This window comes from Zootoca vivipara, chromosome 8 (assembly GCF_963506605.1).
Source record: "Zootoca vivipara chromosome 8, rZooViv1.1, whole genome shotgun sequence".
In the NCBI taxonomy this organism is placed as follows: Eukaryota; Metazoa; Chordata; class Lepidosauria; order Squamata; family Lacertidae; genus Zootoca; species Zootoca vivipara.
In genome coordinates this window covers 9980609-9998723 of record NC_083283.1, presented here as the reverse complement: position 1 = coordinate 9998723, position 18115 = coordinate 9980609, and the positions used below count along the sequence as shown (strand labels likewise).

Sequence of the window (18115 nt, the reverse complement as noted above, 5' to 3'; positions counted from 1 at the left end):
GTAAATCCCTCTTGTGGTATATATTAATACCAATCCTAACAGGTGATTTGCATCTTAAACAGTCCTCATTTACGTTGTAAGTATGGTGTGTGTGTGTGTGTGTGTGTGTGCGCGCCTTCAAACATATACGTATGCCTTCAGTGTTGTCAGTGAAATGTATGACATTTTAAAGAAGGTTATGGCATGGTACTTAGGTTATATTGGCAACTAAATGAGAATAATTATGCTAGTCTATTTTAGACTGAAAGTAATTTTTAATCTGCATTTAGTAGTATGATTACGAATAGAGCTTCTAATATTTAGCTTAGCAGCAGTGGCATTTTTAAAATAAAAAAAATGAAGAAAATGCAAGATCTACAGGGATTTTAAAAAAACGTTCCCTCTCTCTATTCACGGTATATTCCAGCTCTTAGGATAACTTACCTTCCAGTTATCCCAAATAAAAGTTTTAGCAGGAACAAAAATGGTGCGGAAGGGGGCCTTTCTACATCATCAGTTAAATATATCTTCCAATTTTGCTTTTCCATAATACTCCCGAAATGGCTAATTTCAAATGTTAAGATATCCCACCTGAATGTAACTGATGCAGTGTGGTGAAGCTGCTTCCCAAAAGTTAGCTAAGAAGTATAATCCAGCCAAGAAAGTGAGTGCAAATGCAACTTTGCATGGCAAATAACAAACAGATTAAGCCTTTTCTTGCCACAATGTCTTGGTGCCTGTCACCTTATTTCATTTTCACTGATGTCATGAGATGCAAAAACTATCAGGGTTCATTAGACTTGGGTCTCAGAGTGGAAACCCACAAGGAACTGAAGGGAGAAGAAAGAGGGCAGGCTTTCTTTGCCTTCTTTGAGTCCCCCAGATTGAAGTGACAAGACTGGAAGGGTGAGGTGACAGTAGGTTTCCTCCTTTACTCCTAGAACTCTTCCCACCAGGCCAATAACATCCATAGAACAAGTACAGAATTGATGTGTTGAAGGAGCCAATATTAGGAAGTGGAAATGAGTCAAAATTAAACTTCTGAAAAACATAAAATAAAAGTAATAACAACAAAGCGTACTAACCTTTCCCTTGATCATTACTCGGATGTAAGTAGGCTGTACATCAATATCAAGTAGGGAGGTGTCTAGATGTCTTTGAAATGGGGAGGAAAAGGAGTCCATTTAGTTTAGCAGTTCCTTAATTTATGAGCCTTCCTTAGGAGGATTAAACTCCTCTCTGTTCCCTCCTAGTGTGGCACATGTTATACCAAGAGTCGCATGGTTGCATTCGACACTTTTACTCAGACCAGACCCAGAGGGGAAGGGGAAAGAGAGAACAGTGAAATCACTCTAGTGACTGAAACAAGATTCAAACCCAAGAAGCAAATCACCCATAGAAGAACACAAGCACACCCAACAGTCAACATAGACTGGGTCTCAATTTGCATGAAACCACAGGTGAGAATGTTTACCATTGTAGTGAGATCACAAACCTGTCTGGATTAAGGGTTGATGAAATTGTACCAAACCTGCCAATGAAATCCAGTTCAGTACCTTTGCACTAAGGGCCAAAGTAGATGAGATGCCTTCAGATCGCCCATCTCTTTATTTCATTTTTTTAAAGCAACCTTGGGGGAGCGTTACTCGGGTTGAGGCTTGTGTGCGTGTGCTAATGCTCTGCCCTGAAGCATTTCCCCTGATGTCAAAACTCTCCCTTCTCCCACAACACTGGCATTTGGCCCAGCTACGGAAAACAAATGGGCAAACATGTGCAATATAATATTTGCTGCTTCACATAGCCAATTTAATATCATCCACTGTGCATATGAAAGTATGAATGGAAAGCCAACAGTTGAGTAACTAATAACATTCAGCAGTGTCCAAAAGCAGGCACAGCAGCAGTGCAAATATAATGGATTTTTTTTCTGACCTGTAAACAGCAAGATCCAGGATGAATTGGTTGTTTGCTTCATCATCTTTTAAAGAGAAAGGAAGCCTAGCAATAGCAAAAAGATTTGCACAACATTACTAGAATTGAAAGAAAGTGTGCAGACTTCTGCTGCTAGTTGCTTTAAATTTAGCATTAACAAGGCATACACCCGTCTTTTAACATATCTGCAGCATCATACAAAAGATCACACAAACTGTGCTCTGGTTTATTGCTTGTGAGTGACACAAGGTCAGTTTAATTCAAAGCTATATATATCAGTGCTGGAAGAGAGACACCTGCTGGCCAAAAGCTAACAAGGAGGAGTGATGGTTGAACATGCATCTTCTATCAGGAACAGAATTTGTTTTGCAAAGTGCTTTCCAGCTCCCATTATTTCAACAAGCTTTGCTGAGCTATGTATCATTCTACAAACTGAAATCCTTGAGCAAACCATTGAGAAAATCAGTATATAAAATGATACAAGTATTTGGGACAGGAACATACGAATCTGCCAGCTGACCCATTTTGGTGTACTCTGACCAGTGCAGCACTCCAGTCTTTCACACAGAAACTACTGGAGACCCAGGGACTGAACCTGGGACTTCCTCCATGCAAAACATGGTCCTTCTCTATAAGCTCTAATAGATCTGTTTTGAACTCATTTTGGTTCATCCAGTACAGGTCAGGTTCACATGGGATGCTATAACACCAGAGTGAGAAGGGCGAGAGTTTAATATAGTAGCTAAGAGTCTGGTAATTTTTTTTATTAAAAAAATCTGTTTTGCATCTTGCCTCTTGGTAGCCTTAGGGAAGCCATTATTTTCTCAGTCTCAACCCCCGCTCTGCATTGTAAGCTAATATAATGGACAGTATCCGATGAAAGTCAAGGACTTTTGGCTGTGCAATGGAACTTCCCCTCCTTCTCCTCAAGCAATCGCCACATGCCCCCTAAATCAGTTCTGGAAAGGTTCCCCTAATGCTCCAGAGCATATTTGGGAAGGGCACACGGGGATAGAAGAGGGAGGGGAAGTTACATGGCACAAAGAGAAATCTCTGCACAAATGGAGCTACATTGTTGGCTGTTGCCCACTTTGGAATGCTCCAAAGTACTATTTAAAAGCTAAGAATTATAATAACATTGGTATAGTTCGATCTCACCAATCCAACATTTTTTTTTTATATGCATTCAAACAGGGATGGGGAATCATCTTATTGGACTCTAACTCAAATCAGCCTCAGCCCTCATGGCCACTGGCTAGGAACAATTGTAGTCCAGCAAATAGGAGGGCCACAGATTCCCCATTTCTGCATTAAAATGACGTTGTGAAACTGAGTTGCACCAGGTGGGGGGATATTACTGCTTCTCACAAACCTGCTTTATAAAAATCTGGCCCTCAACATGAATCCATTGAAAGAAGGCAATAGTACATATCATTCAGTAACTATTGACAACACGAGTCTCTGGGGCTCCAGAGCTTTCTTCAATATGTCTGTAGCTCCCAGGACCATAATTCCAATCTGTCACCACAACATTTTAAGATATTACACACTTGACGTCTTCACACAAGCAAGCTACTCCTATTTTTGTACAGCTGTCAACACATTTTTACAGCAAAGCAGAGACATCGATAAAAGGGTGTGTTTCTTGTGAGACACCATAGGTAAACATCAATATTTCCTTCCTGCCACTATTCTTCTTTCTCCTTATGGCACTCAGGTACGCAGCAGAGATTTATTCATTCTCTTTGATCTGAATAAAGAAAAGCAGCAAATGCCAGATCATCTTTAATGTGGAAATCTTACCTAAGGGATTGGAGGAACCTAAGTGTGGGTGTCTATTCAAAAACTCTCCATTCCTTGAAATGAGTGTATGCAGCATATGGATTTGGGGAAATATGGAAAATTCAGATGCGCATATACATTTATATCATGAGATTTTAGAATCTGACACAACAATTTCTGGTAAATTTTCAAAACTGCATATAACTTAACAAGTTGCATCACTAAAAGGCCACACAACCCAAGTGATCATTCCTCCTTACATACTTAGGTTCATTTATATTCAGAATTCTTCCTTCTGGAGCGATTAAAGTCCTTGGTGGTTTCTCTTTCTTGGTTTGTTCTCTACCAAAGAAAAGTGAGAAAAGGATTTTCAGTATTTTATTGGGTTTTTTCTTTCTTTCTTTCTCATCCTTTCTGCGAGGTAACCAAGACAGAAATGGGAAGACAAGAGGAAGCTTTTTGGGTGTGAACTAGCTTTTGATTAAAACACAAAAACATTTGCTTAATGCAACGAGAAAACCTGGCATGTTGCTCTACTTCAGAAATGCAAATAAAAGTTAAAACTGCAGTCAGTTATATTGTCATCCCCCAATTGGCTCAGTTCTTGGATAACAAATGCCAGTCCAAACAGCCGTCTCCAAATAACTGCTCTGTCAATGCTAGTCTTAAGCACCTAATTTTAATGAAACTTACTTCCAAAGGAGTATACTTATAACCAAGGTGCTTATGTCCTGCTGTTTGAACATGGTGCACGGATAATATTGTAAAGAAGGAGTGCTTGGGTGATTTCACTGCATGCAATGGATCCTTAAAAAGATGAGCTCTCCATGGTACTTTGAAAGCTTTAATGTAGAGATGGTGGCTGTTTCTACATGAGCACTGGAGGTAGCAAATATTCCGCAAACAGAACGGCAAGAGTCTAATCCCGAATCTCCTCCGCAAAATCTTCCCCTCCTGCCCTTAGCAAGATATAAGCATGTTAGAATATACTCCACATGCTTAAGTCAGTGTTTTTTTAAAACTGAAAGGCTTATGCCCTCCTATGGGGAGAGTGTGTCACAAACATATATTTTGTGCAATGGGTCTGCAAAAGTGAAAATGCCTGCCTGACGTCAAGAGTCAAGGATAGGTTCCAAAGCAGGTTTCCTCAACCTTGGACTCCAGATGTTTTTGGCCTACAACTCCCATGATCCCTAGCTAGCAGGACCAGTGGTCAGGGATGATGAGAATTCTAGTCTCAAAACATCTGGAGGGCCGAGGTTGAGGAAGCCTGTTCCAAAGCATAGGTTCTGTCACACTTAAAGGCTGATTTCTTACAGGTGCAGAATGAGAAGTAAGTGGCACCTATAACAGAGCCAGTTCTGCAGAACAAAGTGGTCGAGTGGCCATATATGGGATGAGGCAATCCCGCAAGTAAACTGGTCCCAATATATTAAGGCAGTGGTTTTCAACCTGTGTGCCATGGCACCCTGGGGTGCCTTTAGTGATGGTCAGGGGTGCTGCAGGCAACACTGGCCTCTGTCCCTCTTTCCTCCCCTCCCTCCTTTGATGCCCTCTCACATCTCTGCCTCCCAAAGGCTTGCACAGCTGTTTATTGCAGCAGCCCTGGCTCTAAGCTCTGCAGACGAACGGTGCCTCTGGGAGGCACCTCTCTTTGGGGCAGTGGGGGGCAGGCAGCTCACAGACCAGGGGCAGCAGCAGCATCTGCCCAAAGGACTCCCAAGGAGAGGGGAGAGGAGGAAGGAACACTCCACAAGAGAATGTATTCGGAAAAGGGAGATATGAGAAGCTGTCATCTCTGCAGGCAACGGGTGACATAACTGGGCTCCTGAGCCCCACAAGGGTGCTGCAGAAAGAATGTAGGTGGTTAAGGGATCCATGGACTCAACAAAGTTGAAAACCTCTGTATTAAGGGCTTAATATACTGATAGTAAGACCTTGAACTTGGTCCGGCAGCAAATAGGCATCCAGTGCAGATCTAGAGCATAGAGTATTTGAAGTGCTTCATATTCATTATCTCAGGAACCTCCACAAAGACACTGCAAAGTAGGCCACTATTATTTCCCACCCACCAAACACACTGCGGATGGTGCTGAAGGAGAACATCTTGCCTATTCTCCCAGCTACATGGGAGTAGCTTATCTAAAAGTAGCCCCTGCAACACTGGGATAAATTTTAAATTACTCAACCATCTGGGCAGAACCAGAGAGTGCAATTCTGGCACAGATACAAGATTTGAACCTGAGATTTCATGGTTCAGTCACCACTCAGCCAGTCGCATGATAGAATTTGACTGGTCCTGCCTAGTGGAGCGAGTGGGAGGAACAATCACCTTAACTTTTATCTGTAACCATGCACCTTGCTTTTCCCGTTGCTTTCACCACTGCTTTAAACTACTGCAGGGTACCACAGGACATTTATACAGGTACATTCTATAGCAGACACTCAACATTAGCAATATATTTGTGGTATCTTGGTTGGCATAATAGTTATTGCCCTACTATGGATTCTGGATTTTGTTTCTTAACAGGCCCACACAGCTATCTCTACTTTTTTTATTTCTGCAATAAAGATGTGCAGATTATATATAGTCATTAGATCTAAGTGATGCTGAATGCCACTGAGATAGAGGGGACATAAACAAACAATATTTGGTATTGTGGATAAGTGAAAATCAGTGCAAACATGGCAAAAGTGCATTAGAATTATACCTTTTTTCCTTTGCTTTATTTTTCTCTTCAATATATCTGTGAGCTTCTAACCTAGCCTCTGGAGTATGAGGCGTGGGTTCCTCCCAAAAGGCTCTCTCTTCTTCGTCATCCTCCTTTATCACTAAATCACGGTATTCATTTCCTTCTTCAGCCTTCTGCTGGTTCTCTCTCTCTGTTGCAGAGTATGGGCTGAAAAAGGCAACATGCACACAAAGTATCTTTGAAGCTTTATTAATTTTAAATCACACCCCGCTTTTCAATCATATTTCTGGCATGCTTTACATTATAATAAAATATGATTGAAAGTGGCCGCTAAAAATTTAAAAGTCTGGGAATAAAAATGTTTTCACCGGGCGTTAAAAGTTTAGCAATGTGGATGCCAGGCAAGCCTCATAGAGGACGTACTAATTATGGTGCCACCACAGAGAAGGCCATTTCTCCAGTTTACACCTATTTTGCTTCAGATGGCAGGGCAGATACTGATGGAGATACTCAGCACATGAGAGCCCCATGTGACCTAGAGACATATGATAGCCTACCCTTATGTTACACATACGTCTTTCCAGGGCAGAAAATAAATCAGTATCAAGAGAAAGATATAAAATGGGCTGATAAAAAACACTTACATGGTGTTATTGATGTCTGTGTACCACCGTCCATCGTATCCTGGATTATATTTCTTTTGATTCTCGTTTTTCTTCTTCTTCTCCTGCTTTTCTTGTATCCTTCTCTGTGCCTCTTCTTTTTCTTGTCTTCTTTTAATGAGGTAGGCCTTCTCCTGCTCTTGGATATGTTTTGCTACCTCAGGGTAGCTCTGTAAAGCCTGAATCCTCTCTGAACGTCCTATCTCTTTAGAATCCAAAAACTTAAAGGGAGGGAACAAAATAAAAGTTCAATACAAACACCAAAGAAATCCATCCCCATTCAATCATTTTTATTTACTCCATTTTAGTATACAACTGAAATAAAAACTACCCACTGCTTCTCCATGATGCTTGACTTCAGCAAACTATAGCTTGTTTAAAGCCCAGGAGACTAACCTTCTTCAGTCCAAGGATCACACTGGCTCACTGCAAAATCAGCTTATTGTGGCTTTTCCACATTATGGCAAAGTATGATTTCCAGTTATACCAGAACTGGGCCATTGTCGCTTTGCCAAAATTTATAGCTATGGAGATTACTTCATGCCACACTGTGTATGTTTCTTAAAGCTACTTTACGCAAATCATTTTTAAATTCGTGAAGGAAATAGAAATTTTAGACAAGAGTCTAAAACATAATTACATGTGGACTAGTTTTTACAACCCATTAACGAGACTGGTGTACATACAGCTATGTTTTGCTCAGGAAAAATCAAAAGCAAGTCAGTCAGTGGCCATAAACCTGACTTTCACCAATTCCTTCTTTTCATCTTGCCTAGTAAATATCAGGTGAAAAGATTAAAATATGCCAAATTTGCCTCTGGTTAAAAACCATAGTTAAGAAGCATACTTCCTTTATTTTTAGATCATGCATCCGTGTGTTGGAAGAGGTATCATCTTAGAGAAGGAAATCCATCCTATGTTCCCCTTTTAGGATGGTACTGGCAATATGCTTATTTATAAGGACATGTGTTAAAAATAATTAAGAAATTATATCCTGTCCAATTAATCAAATGCATGTTTTTAGTTGATTAACAGTTCAGACCTATGCAACGCAAACATATACAACAACTTTCCACATTAGCTATTTATAGACAACAGGTCAAAACATAGTTATTTGTCCCAGCCACTGGAACCTGATGGTGCCAATACTGGTTAGAGTTGAGGCATAGTGCTGCTGTTTTTACAGTGGATATGTGGTTTTTTCTTTGTTTTATATTGCTGTTTATACTGCATGTTGTATTATCAGCCACACTGTGCTCTGATCTGGAGGAAGGGCAGAGTATTAAAACTTTGAATTAATTAATTCATGTCTAAGCCCTACTGAGAGTTCAACTGGTAAAACAAATGAACCAAATTAATGCGACATCTCTAATCTATATTTTGCTTTAGTGTGTTGGGTTAACCTGGCCCTTGACACAAAGAAAGGGTGCTTGCAGTTCATATTTTACATGAGACGTACTTTGAGTTGATGAAGGGTAGCAACGACAAACTGCCTATAACCTTCAAAATCAGTGCAGGGGTTTCCGGTAAGGAAGAGCTCTTTAAGGTGTATGTTGTTTTTCAGGGTCTTAACACTGGACAATTCTCCAACGAAATTAGCTGTCAAATCCAGCTTCTGCAAATCTTCACAGCCTGTTTGGCAAATATGAGAGGTTTTTATTATTATTTAAAAAATCATTATTAACTCTGCATTTAATAAGCACACCCTCTCACCTCTGGGTCATCATGGGACAAAGCTCTTGCTTGTCTTTCATTTCACAAACACAAATGTCAGATTCTAAGAAGATAAAAATTATGACAGTGTGCTTGTTTTTAATTCAGACTTCTTATAAAACAGAAGAGTCAATTAAATACAATGTTCATTTGAAATGTGTAAAAATGGAGAGCTACCTGCAGAGTTTGCTTCTGGCCTATCTAGTCCAGCATCCTGTTCTCACAGTGGCCAACCAGATGCCTGTGGGAAATGAGCAGGATTCGAGCACAACAGCACCCTCTCTTCCTGTGCTTTCCAGCAGCTGGTATTCAGAAAGCACTGCTGCCTCCAACTGTGGAGGCAGAGCACAGGCATCATGACTAGCAGCCGTCGATTGCCCTCGCCTACATGAATTTGTCTAATCCTCTTTTAAAGCCATTCTAAGTTGGTGGCCATCACTGCCTCATGTGGGAGGGAGTTCCACAGTTTAACTATGTACTGTGTGAAGAAGTACTTTATTTTATCTTCATTTATTTATCTACCTTAATGGCTTTAACGAGAACACATCTGTAGACCTAAATAAATGGAACAATTAATGTCTCTCTACTGACTTGCCATTTGGTAACCACATTTATAGCTGATACCTTTCCGGATCCTATACAAGAGGATTATTTAAATTATTTTGGCAACCTTGCCCTGAAACATTGCCCCTTTGCTGGACTGCTGCTTTGCCCAACCAGCATACAAGAAATCTTAGCCTTAACACTCCTGTAGCAGAGGGAACAGTATGGAACTGTTAACTGCTATCATTTCTGTCCTGCACATGCTTCCTGTATTTAGACCATTTGCTCCCTCCTATTCTCTACATGTGGTCACTAGGAACTTTTGCTTTCCTTTGATCGTAGACATGTTATAGGTTGGATATAATCCATTAGAGGTGCTTAGCCTGGGGCAGACCCCATCTCAAAAAAGGGACAAATTCGATCAGATTATATATAATATGTCTAAGATTTATGGTTTTATGTGACCCATATGATTAGAGGGTTAATTTTGCAACTCTGAGCTTCCAAAGTGGAATTTTTTTAGTCGATACAGTTGTCTCACATAAGAGCAGGATGAAATCAGAAGGGAGAAACAGTAGTGCTCCAGAGATATGCGCAATAATATACTGGGAACTTCATTTATATTCTGATTAATCTTAGCATTCATTTGGGCTATTATCAGTTTCCATTTTTAAGGAGACTCTAGCTACAGCAATATGCTTCTGCCTTGCACACTGAACGCTTCTCCTGCAATTGGTTGCTAAATTGGTCTGTGATTTTTCCACATTCTTTCATAACTGGCTTGCACTGTGAAAAATGTAACTAACATTCAGAAGTGACTCCCCCTAATCTCAGTCAGACTTAATTTTGGGTAAATGGGTCTAGAACACAGCCCCACACTGCAATCTTACACAGGTCTACTGAAAAGTAAACTCCACAGTTTTCAGCAGAACTTACTCCCAAAAAAGTCTGTGCAGGATTGCAACCTAACTACATTATCTGATTTACTCTGCTGAAAGATGGGATAACAAGATGAAAAGGTGGACCGGGCTCCTGAACCTTTAATAGATGTATAGAAAAGTGGATTTCAGCCCTGAAGCACATCATGCAAGCTGCACCTGCTGAAGTCCCCTCTTCTACAGTTTTCAAATGGCTGCCCTCCTACACCAGGCATCCCCAAACTTCGGCCCTCCAGATGTTTTGGACTACAGTTCCCATCATCCCTAACCACTGGTCCTCTTAGCTAGGGATCATGGGAGTTGTAGGCCAAAACATCTGGAGGGCCGCAGTTTGGGGGTGCCTGTCCTACACAATCAGATTAACAAATGAAGCAGATATTGAGCCAGACCATTGGTCCATCTTTCATGGCCACAGCCTCCAGCTTACGAGTCAGAGGTAGAAGAGCTGCCCAAATCTAGGGCTGCTGCATGACCAGCTAGGGAATTGGACCTGGTTCTCAAGGCTGATGATTCGGAGCCCATGGAACCTTAGGCTGGTGGTCAAGAACTTGTAGAGCCTGAGTCAGGAAACTCACAGATGCCGTTCTCTGAGCCTGACTCGCTGGAGGACTCTAGTCCCTCCTGCACTGCTGTGTCTACACACCAGGTGGGAGTTCACAGAAAGAATGAGAGGCACTTGTCTTCAAGCCAAAGAGACAACCCTCTAAGATCCATAGTCTTCAGGCCAAAGGACTAGAGCCTGGAAAGGGCAGAATGGAGGAAAGTACTCATAAAAGCCAGTTTACCTCCAGCCTTTGTTGAAGCAAGCTGAACACTTGGAACTATCCATGGCTGGCTGGCCTTGACTCTATTGCCACCTGGCATGGCAGAGTCAGGACATCACTGAGCCAGCAGCATCTACTCTAGCTGGCAGTAGCTCTCTGAGATTTCAGACATAAAGCAGAGATTCCAAGGGTGAAACTAAGCTATGTTCCTTTCTGCTTGTGTGCACACCTGCTTTCCATCTGCCCAACCTGCACATTATATAAACAAACAAAACAGGTCTCCAGCATTTTCTCCTCGCAATAAAAGTCTCCCCCTAGAGCCTCCTGCTTTTTGTAGGAGAGAAACAGTGACATGCTTGAACTATTAGAAGCTCACATTTTGTTCTCAAAATCAAGTCCGTCCCCCCCAAGAATTCTAGAAACAGCATAGCCAAGGATCCATTTCTAGAGATGAGGATGAGGCAGGCATACTGGAATATACTGGCTCTAAATTAATCTTACCACCATTTAAATGCACAGTCTTACAGAAGATATTTGGGTCCGATTGCACAGCTACCTTTTGGCTAGCTTGCATAGTTCAGCAGTCCAACTGCTGCACTGGAGACTTGGGCAATCACTCGAAATATATTGCCATGGCTATTTAAGCACAATACTCCAAGCTTCAATCTAGTGTCATGCCAACTCACTCAAACAATGTTATCAACAAAATTCTGTGGGCTGGAGGACCTATTGTGTAAAGAGCACGTACAATGTTTTGAGGTCACAGGGTGTTGGGAAAGGATCCCCTGCAGACAAAAATTAAGTGAGAACAGGTCTCTTCCTCTCCCAGACTAATGAATAAGCCTGGCATGGAAGTACTTATCTTGAGCCTCACCTATCAATTCAAGGAGGTGTCTCAAGCTGGATAAAGTTTGTTCCACTTGCTGAATGCAAACATCTCTGCTTGATATTCCTTCTGTTGACAGGTTCAATAACTTGAACCAAGACAAGTTAATAAATATCTGCTTCTGAGAAACAGAAAATCCATGTATGCCCAGAATCCAGCAGGGTTTCCGCAGTACTAGTCTCTATCAAAAACAGATGAATCCCTTTCCATATTAACAAGTATGACTTACATTTTTCTTGTAAGGCAAAGAGCTTACCTTCCAAATTCTCAATTTTTTCAATGTTGTTTAAAGCCAAATTTAAATATTCAAGCTTCTTCAGTTTGCTAACATTTTCTGAAACAGAATTTATTACTGATCACGTCAATCTGCAAGGTTAGGCTTAATAAAGAAGATAATACGTAGTTTTAAAATTACCAACCAAACAGAAATTAAAACAGACAAAAAAAAGTCTTCAAGAAACCAAAAGACCAGAGTGTTATTATTCCTATTATTATTCATTTTATTTCTGTACCTCTCACTATATTTTAAGGGGAGGAATCAAAGCATTACCATTCCACTCAGATAAATTATAGCTTTGGGATTAAACATACAAAACTTCAACGTTGGAAAAGGCAAAACACAATGAATTGAGAATATTCTGATCCAGAAGAGGCGGAGTTGCCTGACCACTGCAAGGATTCAGTGGGTTAAGTCAAAATATCATTCTACATTCTTAGAAGACTAGTGAATGAATTCAGTTCAAAGGGAAGGGGAATTGAGATGACTGTGGCTCTGCTAATAATGAGATTGGATCTCTGTCCCCAAAAAGCAGCATTCTGGGAGTAGGAACAGGCAGCAATGATTTAAGCAGGATGCTCACATGACCTGACAAGCTATTTTAAAGGCGTGTTCTCACTTTGACAGGCTTGGACCAGCTCAGCAGGCAGAAGCCTTGCTCCTGAAGGAGTTTTGGATCTGGCATCACTCTACGCTGGCTTAAAATGGCAGCTTGCTTTACACCAGCTCCTTGAGATTAAGGGAGTGATCCTATACTGTACACCAGGCATCCCCAAACTTCGGCCCTCCAGATGTTTTGGACTACAATTCCCATCATCTCTGACCACTGGTCCTGTTAGCTAGGGATCATGGGAGTTGTAGGCCAAAACATCTGGAGGGCCGCAGTTTGGGGATGCCTGCTGTACACAATTTACTCAACACATCTGTAAGTTTCAGAGGAAGCAGAAAGGTAAATTAATGAACAACTTCCTGGTTATAGCTTGTGAACAATTCGTATAGGACAAAACAGAAAGGAGTTTTTGAAAGCTGCTTTCTTTTCTTAAAACGTTATGGGCCTTGAACACCTTGTCCCTTTTAAAACTTTTCCCTCCCAATATCATCTTAGACCATTTTCAGCTGTCAGGCAGATTAATACATCGCTGAGTTTACTCACCAATTTTGGGGATCAGGTTATTTTGAAGGTACAGAATTTTCAAATCCCGGCACCATTTGTCAAGATGTTCTATTTTCTCTATATTCTGCTGGTGTAAGGAAATTTCTTCCAAGGAAAAGATTTCACAGTTGTTATGTTCTGCCCTTTGTCTAACTAGCTCTTCCGTGACTGAAAGAAACAACATAGTAAATATAGAAGCAATTCTTTCCATAAAGTAAGGCCACATTCATTGCCTTAGAAAGGTATCAAATCCAGAAGTGAGTTTTATATACTCACTTCTGTATTTGATAACTTTCTAAGGCAATACTTCTTGCAATAGCATATAAAAATAGAAGCTGCCCATTGGTCCATCTAGTTCACTAATGTTGACAATGACTGGCAGCAGTTCTCCAGAGTCTCGGACAGGACTCTTTCCTAGTCCTACCTGAAGATGCTGGGGATTGAACCTGAGACGTTCTATGGTATATAAAATATGTGTTTTGTGGGGAAATTAATCTCATGACAGGAGAAAACAACATCAGCTTGATTAAATGATGGGCAGAACTGATTTGTGGGGAAATTAATCTCATGACAGGAGAAAACAACAACATCAGCTTGATTAAATGATGGGCAGAATGCATTCCAAAGCTGTTTTTGTGGGAGATTTTGCAATTATACCTAACAATGCATGCCTATGATAGTTAGTAAATGAAGAGATTAAAGACCACAGAGCTGTAAATCTCTAGAAAAGGCTCAGCTAAGTCATGCTCCCTCATCTTGGGGGAGGGAGGAAGTAGGGCTTGTTTCCTGTTCTGTTTCCTTTCTTTTTGAACCAGGTAAACGACCAGGTGCATGAGACTGGGGCTACTGAATACCAGAATCCATGTTTGAAACTAACTGTTGCAATTTGTACTGCAAAAGTTTTTACTTGTGTTGTTTTTGCTGTAGCACTGAATGATGCATGAATGAGACTTCTGATTACTGTAAGTAAAATGTTTAAACTTACTTAAGTTTGTAGTCTATTCACTATGAGAGAGGGGTAGAGGTGGGGGGGGCACATTGTGAGCGCTTAGTAGTTTTAAATTACTTTCTTTTGTCCTGAAGTGCTCAGAAAAAAATATGTCCAAACCTTTCTACAATGTCTACTTTTAGTTAAGTATTTTTATTTATTTACTTGATTGGGGGGGAGAGCTATCCCCACCACCACCACCACCACCACCCCCCTTGCCTCTGCACATGCTCTTGACTTGGAAATCCCTTCTGCACATGCTCTTGGGCTGACAGAACCAGGAACGCCCTCTGCATATGTGCAGAGATGCGCTCTTCCCTGTACCGGAAGATGTCCTCTGCAAGTGCTCAGGCCCACCGGCTTCAAAGTCATTTCCCCTTTGCTTGAGAAGCGCTCTCTGCACATGCTCTTGGCTTGGGGGGAAATGCCTCCTCAATAATAATGTGCTGGATTTACGTATAAGCTAAACAAGCTATAGCTTAGGGCCCCACTCTCTTGGGTGCCCCCCCCCAATAATTAAAGGAAAAACAACAACTGGATGTACATTTGCAAAATATAAGCTAAAAAACAAATAAAATCGTTTTAAGTCAGAGCTTAATAATTATTTCACTATTAATATACTTCTTAATTGTATTTCAGTATTAATATACTTCTTCTTAATTGTATTTCAGTTCAACAATTACTTTGATAAAATACATATTTTGTTATGCGCAAATGGCTTTAGATACCTATTAGGTCCATAAATTACCATATACAGTAGCATATATTCAACACAAAAAACAGTGACAATTTGTTGTGACAAAGGACTTATAAAGAGACCCATTACCTTCAGTAGCTTAGGGCCTCATCAAACCTAAATCCGGCCCTGAATAATAATAATGCCCCGTCCATCTGACTGGGTGGCCCCAGTCACTCTGGGTAATAATAATAATAATAATAATAATAATAATAATAATAATAATAATAATAATAATAATAATTGGGCCCCGCCCAGGTAACATGACACATTAAAAGAAACTTCCCTATGAGGGCTGCCTTCAGGTGCCTTCTAAAAGTTATGCAGCTGTTTAGCTACGGTGTGGGGAGAAAGGACGCTCCCTGACTTCTGCACATGCTCCAGAGACAGGCGGGAGGTGGAAGAAAACACCTGGAGCAAAGAGGCGCAGGGGGGTGTCCGGAAAGGACGTGGGAACTGCATTTCCCAGGAGGCATTGCGGGCGGGGCGGGGCCCTGGACCGGGTCGCGTGCTTTGAGCGACAGTTACCGGTACAAACGACGGTTGGCCGCGCGGCCCTGCTCTGAAGACGCTTTGCTGCTGTTCTCTCAGGGGGAACCGGTTCCAGGGCTCCCCCCTCCCCCCCCCACAAAAAACACCCTCCGCCCCATTTTTCCCTCAGGCTCGGCGCCAAGGGGTTCGCACCCCTTCCCCACCCCGCCGGTGAAGACGCGAGGAAAGCGGGACTCACTGCGCCCCATGGCTGCTCGCGAGGCCTACGCTTTGCTTCGGCGGCTGCCTCCTCCTAACAGCCAACGCCGTCGCCATGGCAACCGAGCGCAGGAGGCGGGGCCCAGCCGGCGGTTTATTTTACAGTATGTTCCTCTTTCCTCGCGGCGGCTAAAGAGGTAAGAGCTTAGGGGGAGGCGAAATGGAACTCTCTCCGTACAGGTAGGTAGCCGTGTTGGTCTGAGTCGAAGCAAAATAAAAAAATTCCTTCAGTAGCACCTTAAAGACCAACTAAGTTTATATTTTGGTATGAGCTTTCGTGTGCATGCACACTTCTTCAGATACACTAGAAACAGAAGTGTCAGACCCTATATATATATACAGAGGGTGGTGGGGGTGGGTGGGAATGGGAGATGGGCTGATGGGAGTGGTAAACCTGTAGATGGATGTTAATGGCTGCTGATGGCTGCAATTAGTCCTGGGCTGAGGTGCTAAAGAAAGCTTGATCATGCATAATGAGATAAGAATCCGATGTCTCTATTCATCCCAGGTGCTTCCATGGTTTTAAGCTTGGTAATGATTTCCAATTCAGCAACTTCCCTTTCCAGTCTGTTCCTGAAATTTCTCTGTAATAAAACAGCTGCTTTGAGATCTTGTATAGAATGTCCTGGGAGATTGAAGTGTTCTCCTACTGGTTTTTCAGTCTTATGGTTCCTGATGTCAGATTTATGTCCATTTATCCATTTATCTCTCCGTACAATTCAGGCACCGAACCGGACGACGCCGAGTGGCTTCTCTCGCGGGGTTTTATGCCCACGCTTGTGTTTCCAGAGCTGGTTCCCAGCAACACGAACGTAGAGACATGCCGGCAGGGGCGAGGGGGTGCATTGTAGGGCCAACGAAATGCCTAGTCATCCCCGGGCTCGCTATCTGGACTTGGGGAAGGAGTTAGAAAGCAGGGAGGCAGTTCGGTTTTGTGCCAGAAGTGTCAGACAACACTACGTTGGTTCAGGTAGGTAGCCGTGTTGGTCTGACGCAGTCGAAATAAAAAAGTGTCCAGTAGCATCTTAGAGACCAACTAAGTTTTTTCTGGGTATAAGCTTTCGTGTGCATGCACACTTCTTCAGATACGTTGGGTTCTCACCCCTTTGGTGGGAAGGATCTTTTGTCTTTTGCGTCCCCCAGTTCGCCGCCCCCACGGCGGGGACAGCCCTCCCACGTTGCCAGTATTTTTGTGCCGCTTTTCATTCGGATGACTATCAAAGCGGCTTGAAAAACAATGGATAACACCAACATAATAGAGGAACACGAATGCGGCACGGATCAAGCCACGAGCTCACCTGCGCTTTGCGAAATAAACGTTTTAATCTCGAAAGTGGCTTCGCTTGTGTTGGGAGACATGCTAAACAACGCCCCACTGCGGCTTGAAAAGGGGAAGTATTGTTGTTTGTAAAATTTGTATGCCACCCCTTCACCCAAAGATTTCAAGGAGGAATTTCACAGCATAAAAATGAAAAACAAAATGCATGATTAAAAACAGGACAGTAACACAAACACACACGCACACACTTAAAAGGACATAGGATGTTGATCAACAGAAGGCCTGGTTGAATAGGAACATTTTCGCAGGGGCCTGAAGCTGTGCAATTTTATTTTTTTATTCAATTTCTAGGTTGTTCTTCATCCATACAGGGAACTCCCTGGACTTAATTAAACTTAAGGAACTCACTGCCCATAGTCACAGCTTTAAAATCTTCCTGAGAAGATTGGACTGATTCAGGCCCTTGGGACTTTTATGGCTTATTGGCCATGGCAGCTAAATAGAACCTCCAGGTCCAGAAGCAGCATACCTCTATTAAGGGGAAGTTGTGGCAGAGAGGGAAGGGGTTAGCACCTTTGGGTTCGCATGGAGGATACCTGCTGGTAAGACAACAAACTCAGCTGTAAAATTGCACCATCTGGTGGCTCAAAGAGAGAATCAAAGAGAATTTTTATAAAGAGAATCGGTCAAACTTCTACAATGCTTTCTGCCTCTGTGTGTGTATGTTAACAAAACAAAAAGTGCAAGCATAAAACAAAGAACCAAAAACGTAAACCATAAAGCGCCACAGCCTGGAAGCACTGGAAGTACAAAAATAGAGTGCACTACATGTGGTATTTGACACCTTCCAAATTAGCCAAGATGCTGGAAATGTAATAATGCAGAGAGATCATTGATTCATGTATGGTGGGGTTGTGAGAAAATCAAGAAATTTTGGGGGTGTATTCATGAAGAGCTTTAAAAGATGTTCAAAATCTCTAGAAAAAAAGCCAGAGGCATATTTATTGGGCATTTTAGGAAAAAAGATCCACAGGACAAGA

General features: G+C 41.9%; 1 protein-coding gene across 4 annotated transcripts in view; it reads right to left on the bottom strand.

Annotated features, from left to right (window-relative positions):
- DNAAF11 (dynein axonemal assembly factor 11) overlaps nucleotides 1-15903 on the bottom strand; it is a 42832-nt gene extending 26929 nt beyond the window's left edge. For all 4 annotated transcript variants that reach the window (XM_035126075.2, XM_060277607.1, XM_035126077.2 and 1 more), the window contains exons 1-9: nucleotides 15777-15903; nucleotides 13323-13490; nucleotides 12149-12226; nucleotides 8508-8680; nucleotides 7031-7269; nucleotides 6405-6593; nucleotides 3958-4035; nucleotides 1912-1977; nucleotides 1065-1134 (exon numbers count right to left, since the gene is read on the bottom strand). In XM_035126075.2, coding sequence (XP_034981966.1) covers nucleotides 1065-1134; nucleotides 1912-1977; nucleotides 3958-4035; nucleotides 6405-6593; nucleotides 7031-7269; nucleotides 8508-8680; nucleotides 12149-12226; nucleotides 13323-13490; nucleotides 15777-15786 — 1071 coding nt within the window. In that variant the 5' untranslated portion in view covers nucleotides 15787-15903. The remainder of the gene's footprint in view (nucleotides 1-1064; nucleotides 1135-1911; nucleotides 1978-3957; nucleotides 4036-6404; nucleotides 6594-7030; nucleotides 7270-8507; nucleotides 8681-12148; nucleotides 12227-13322; nucleotides 13491-15776) is intronic.
- Nucleotides 15904-18115: the final 2212 nt, after the last annotated feature.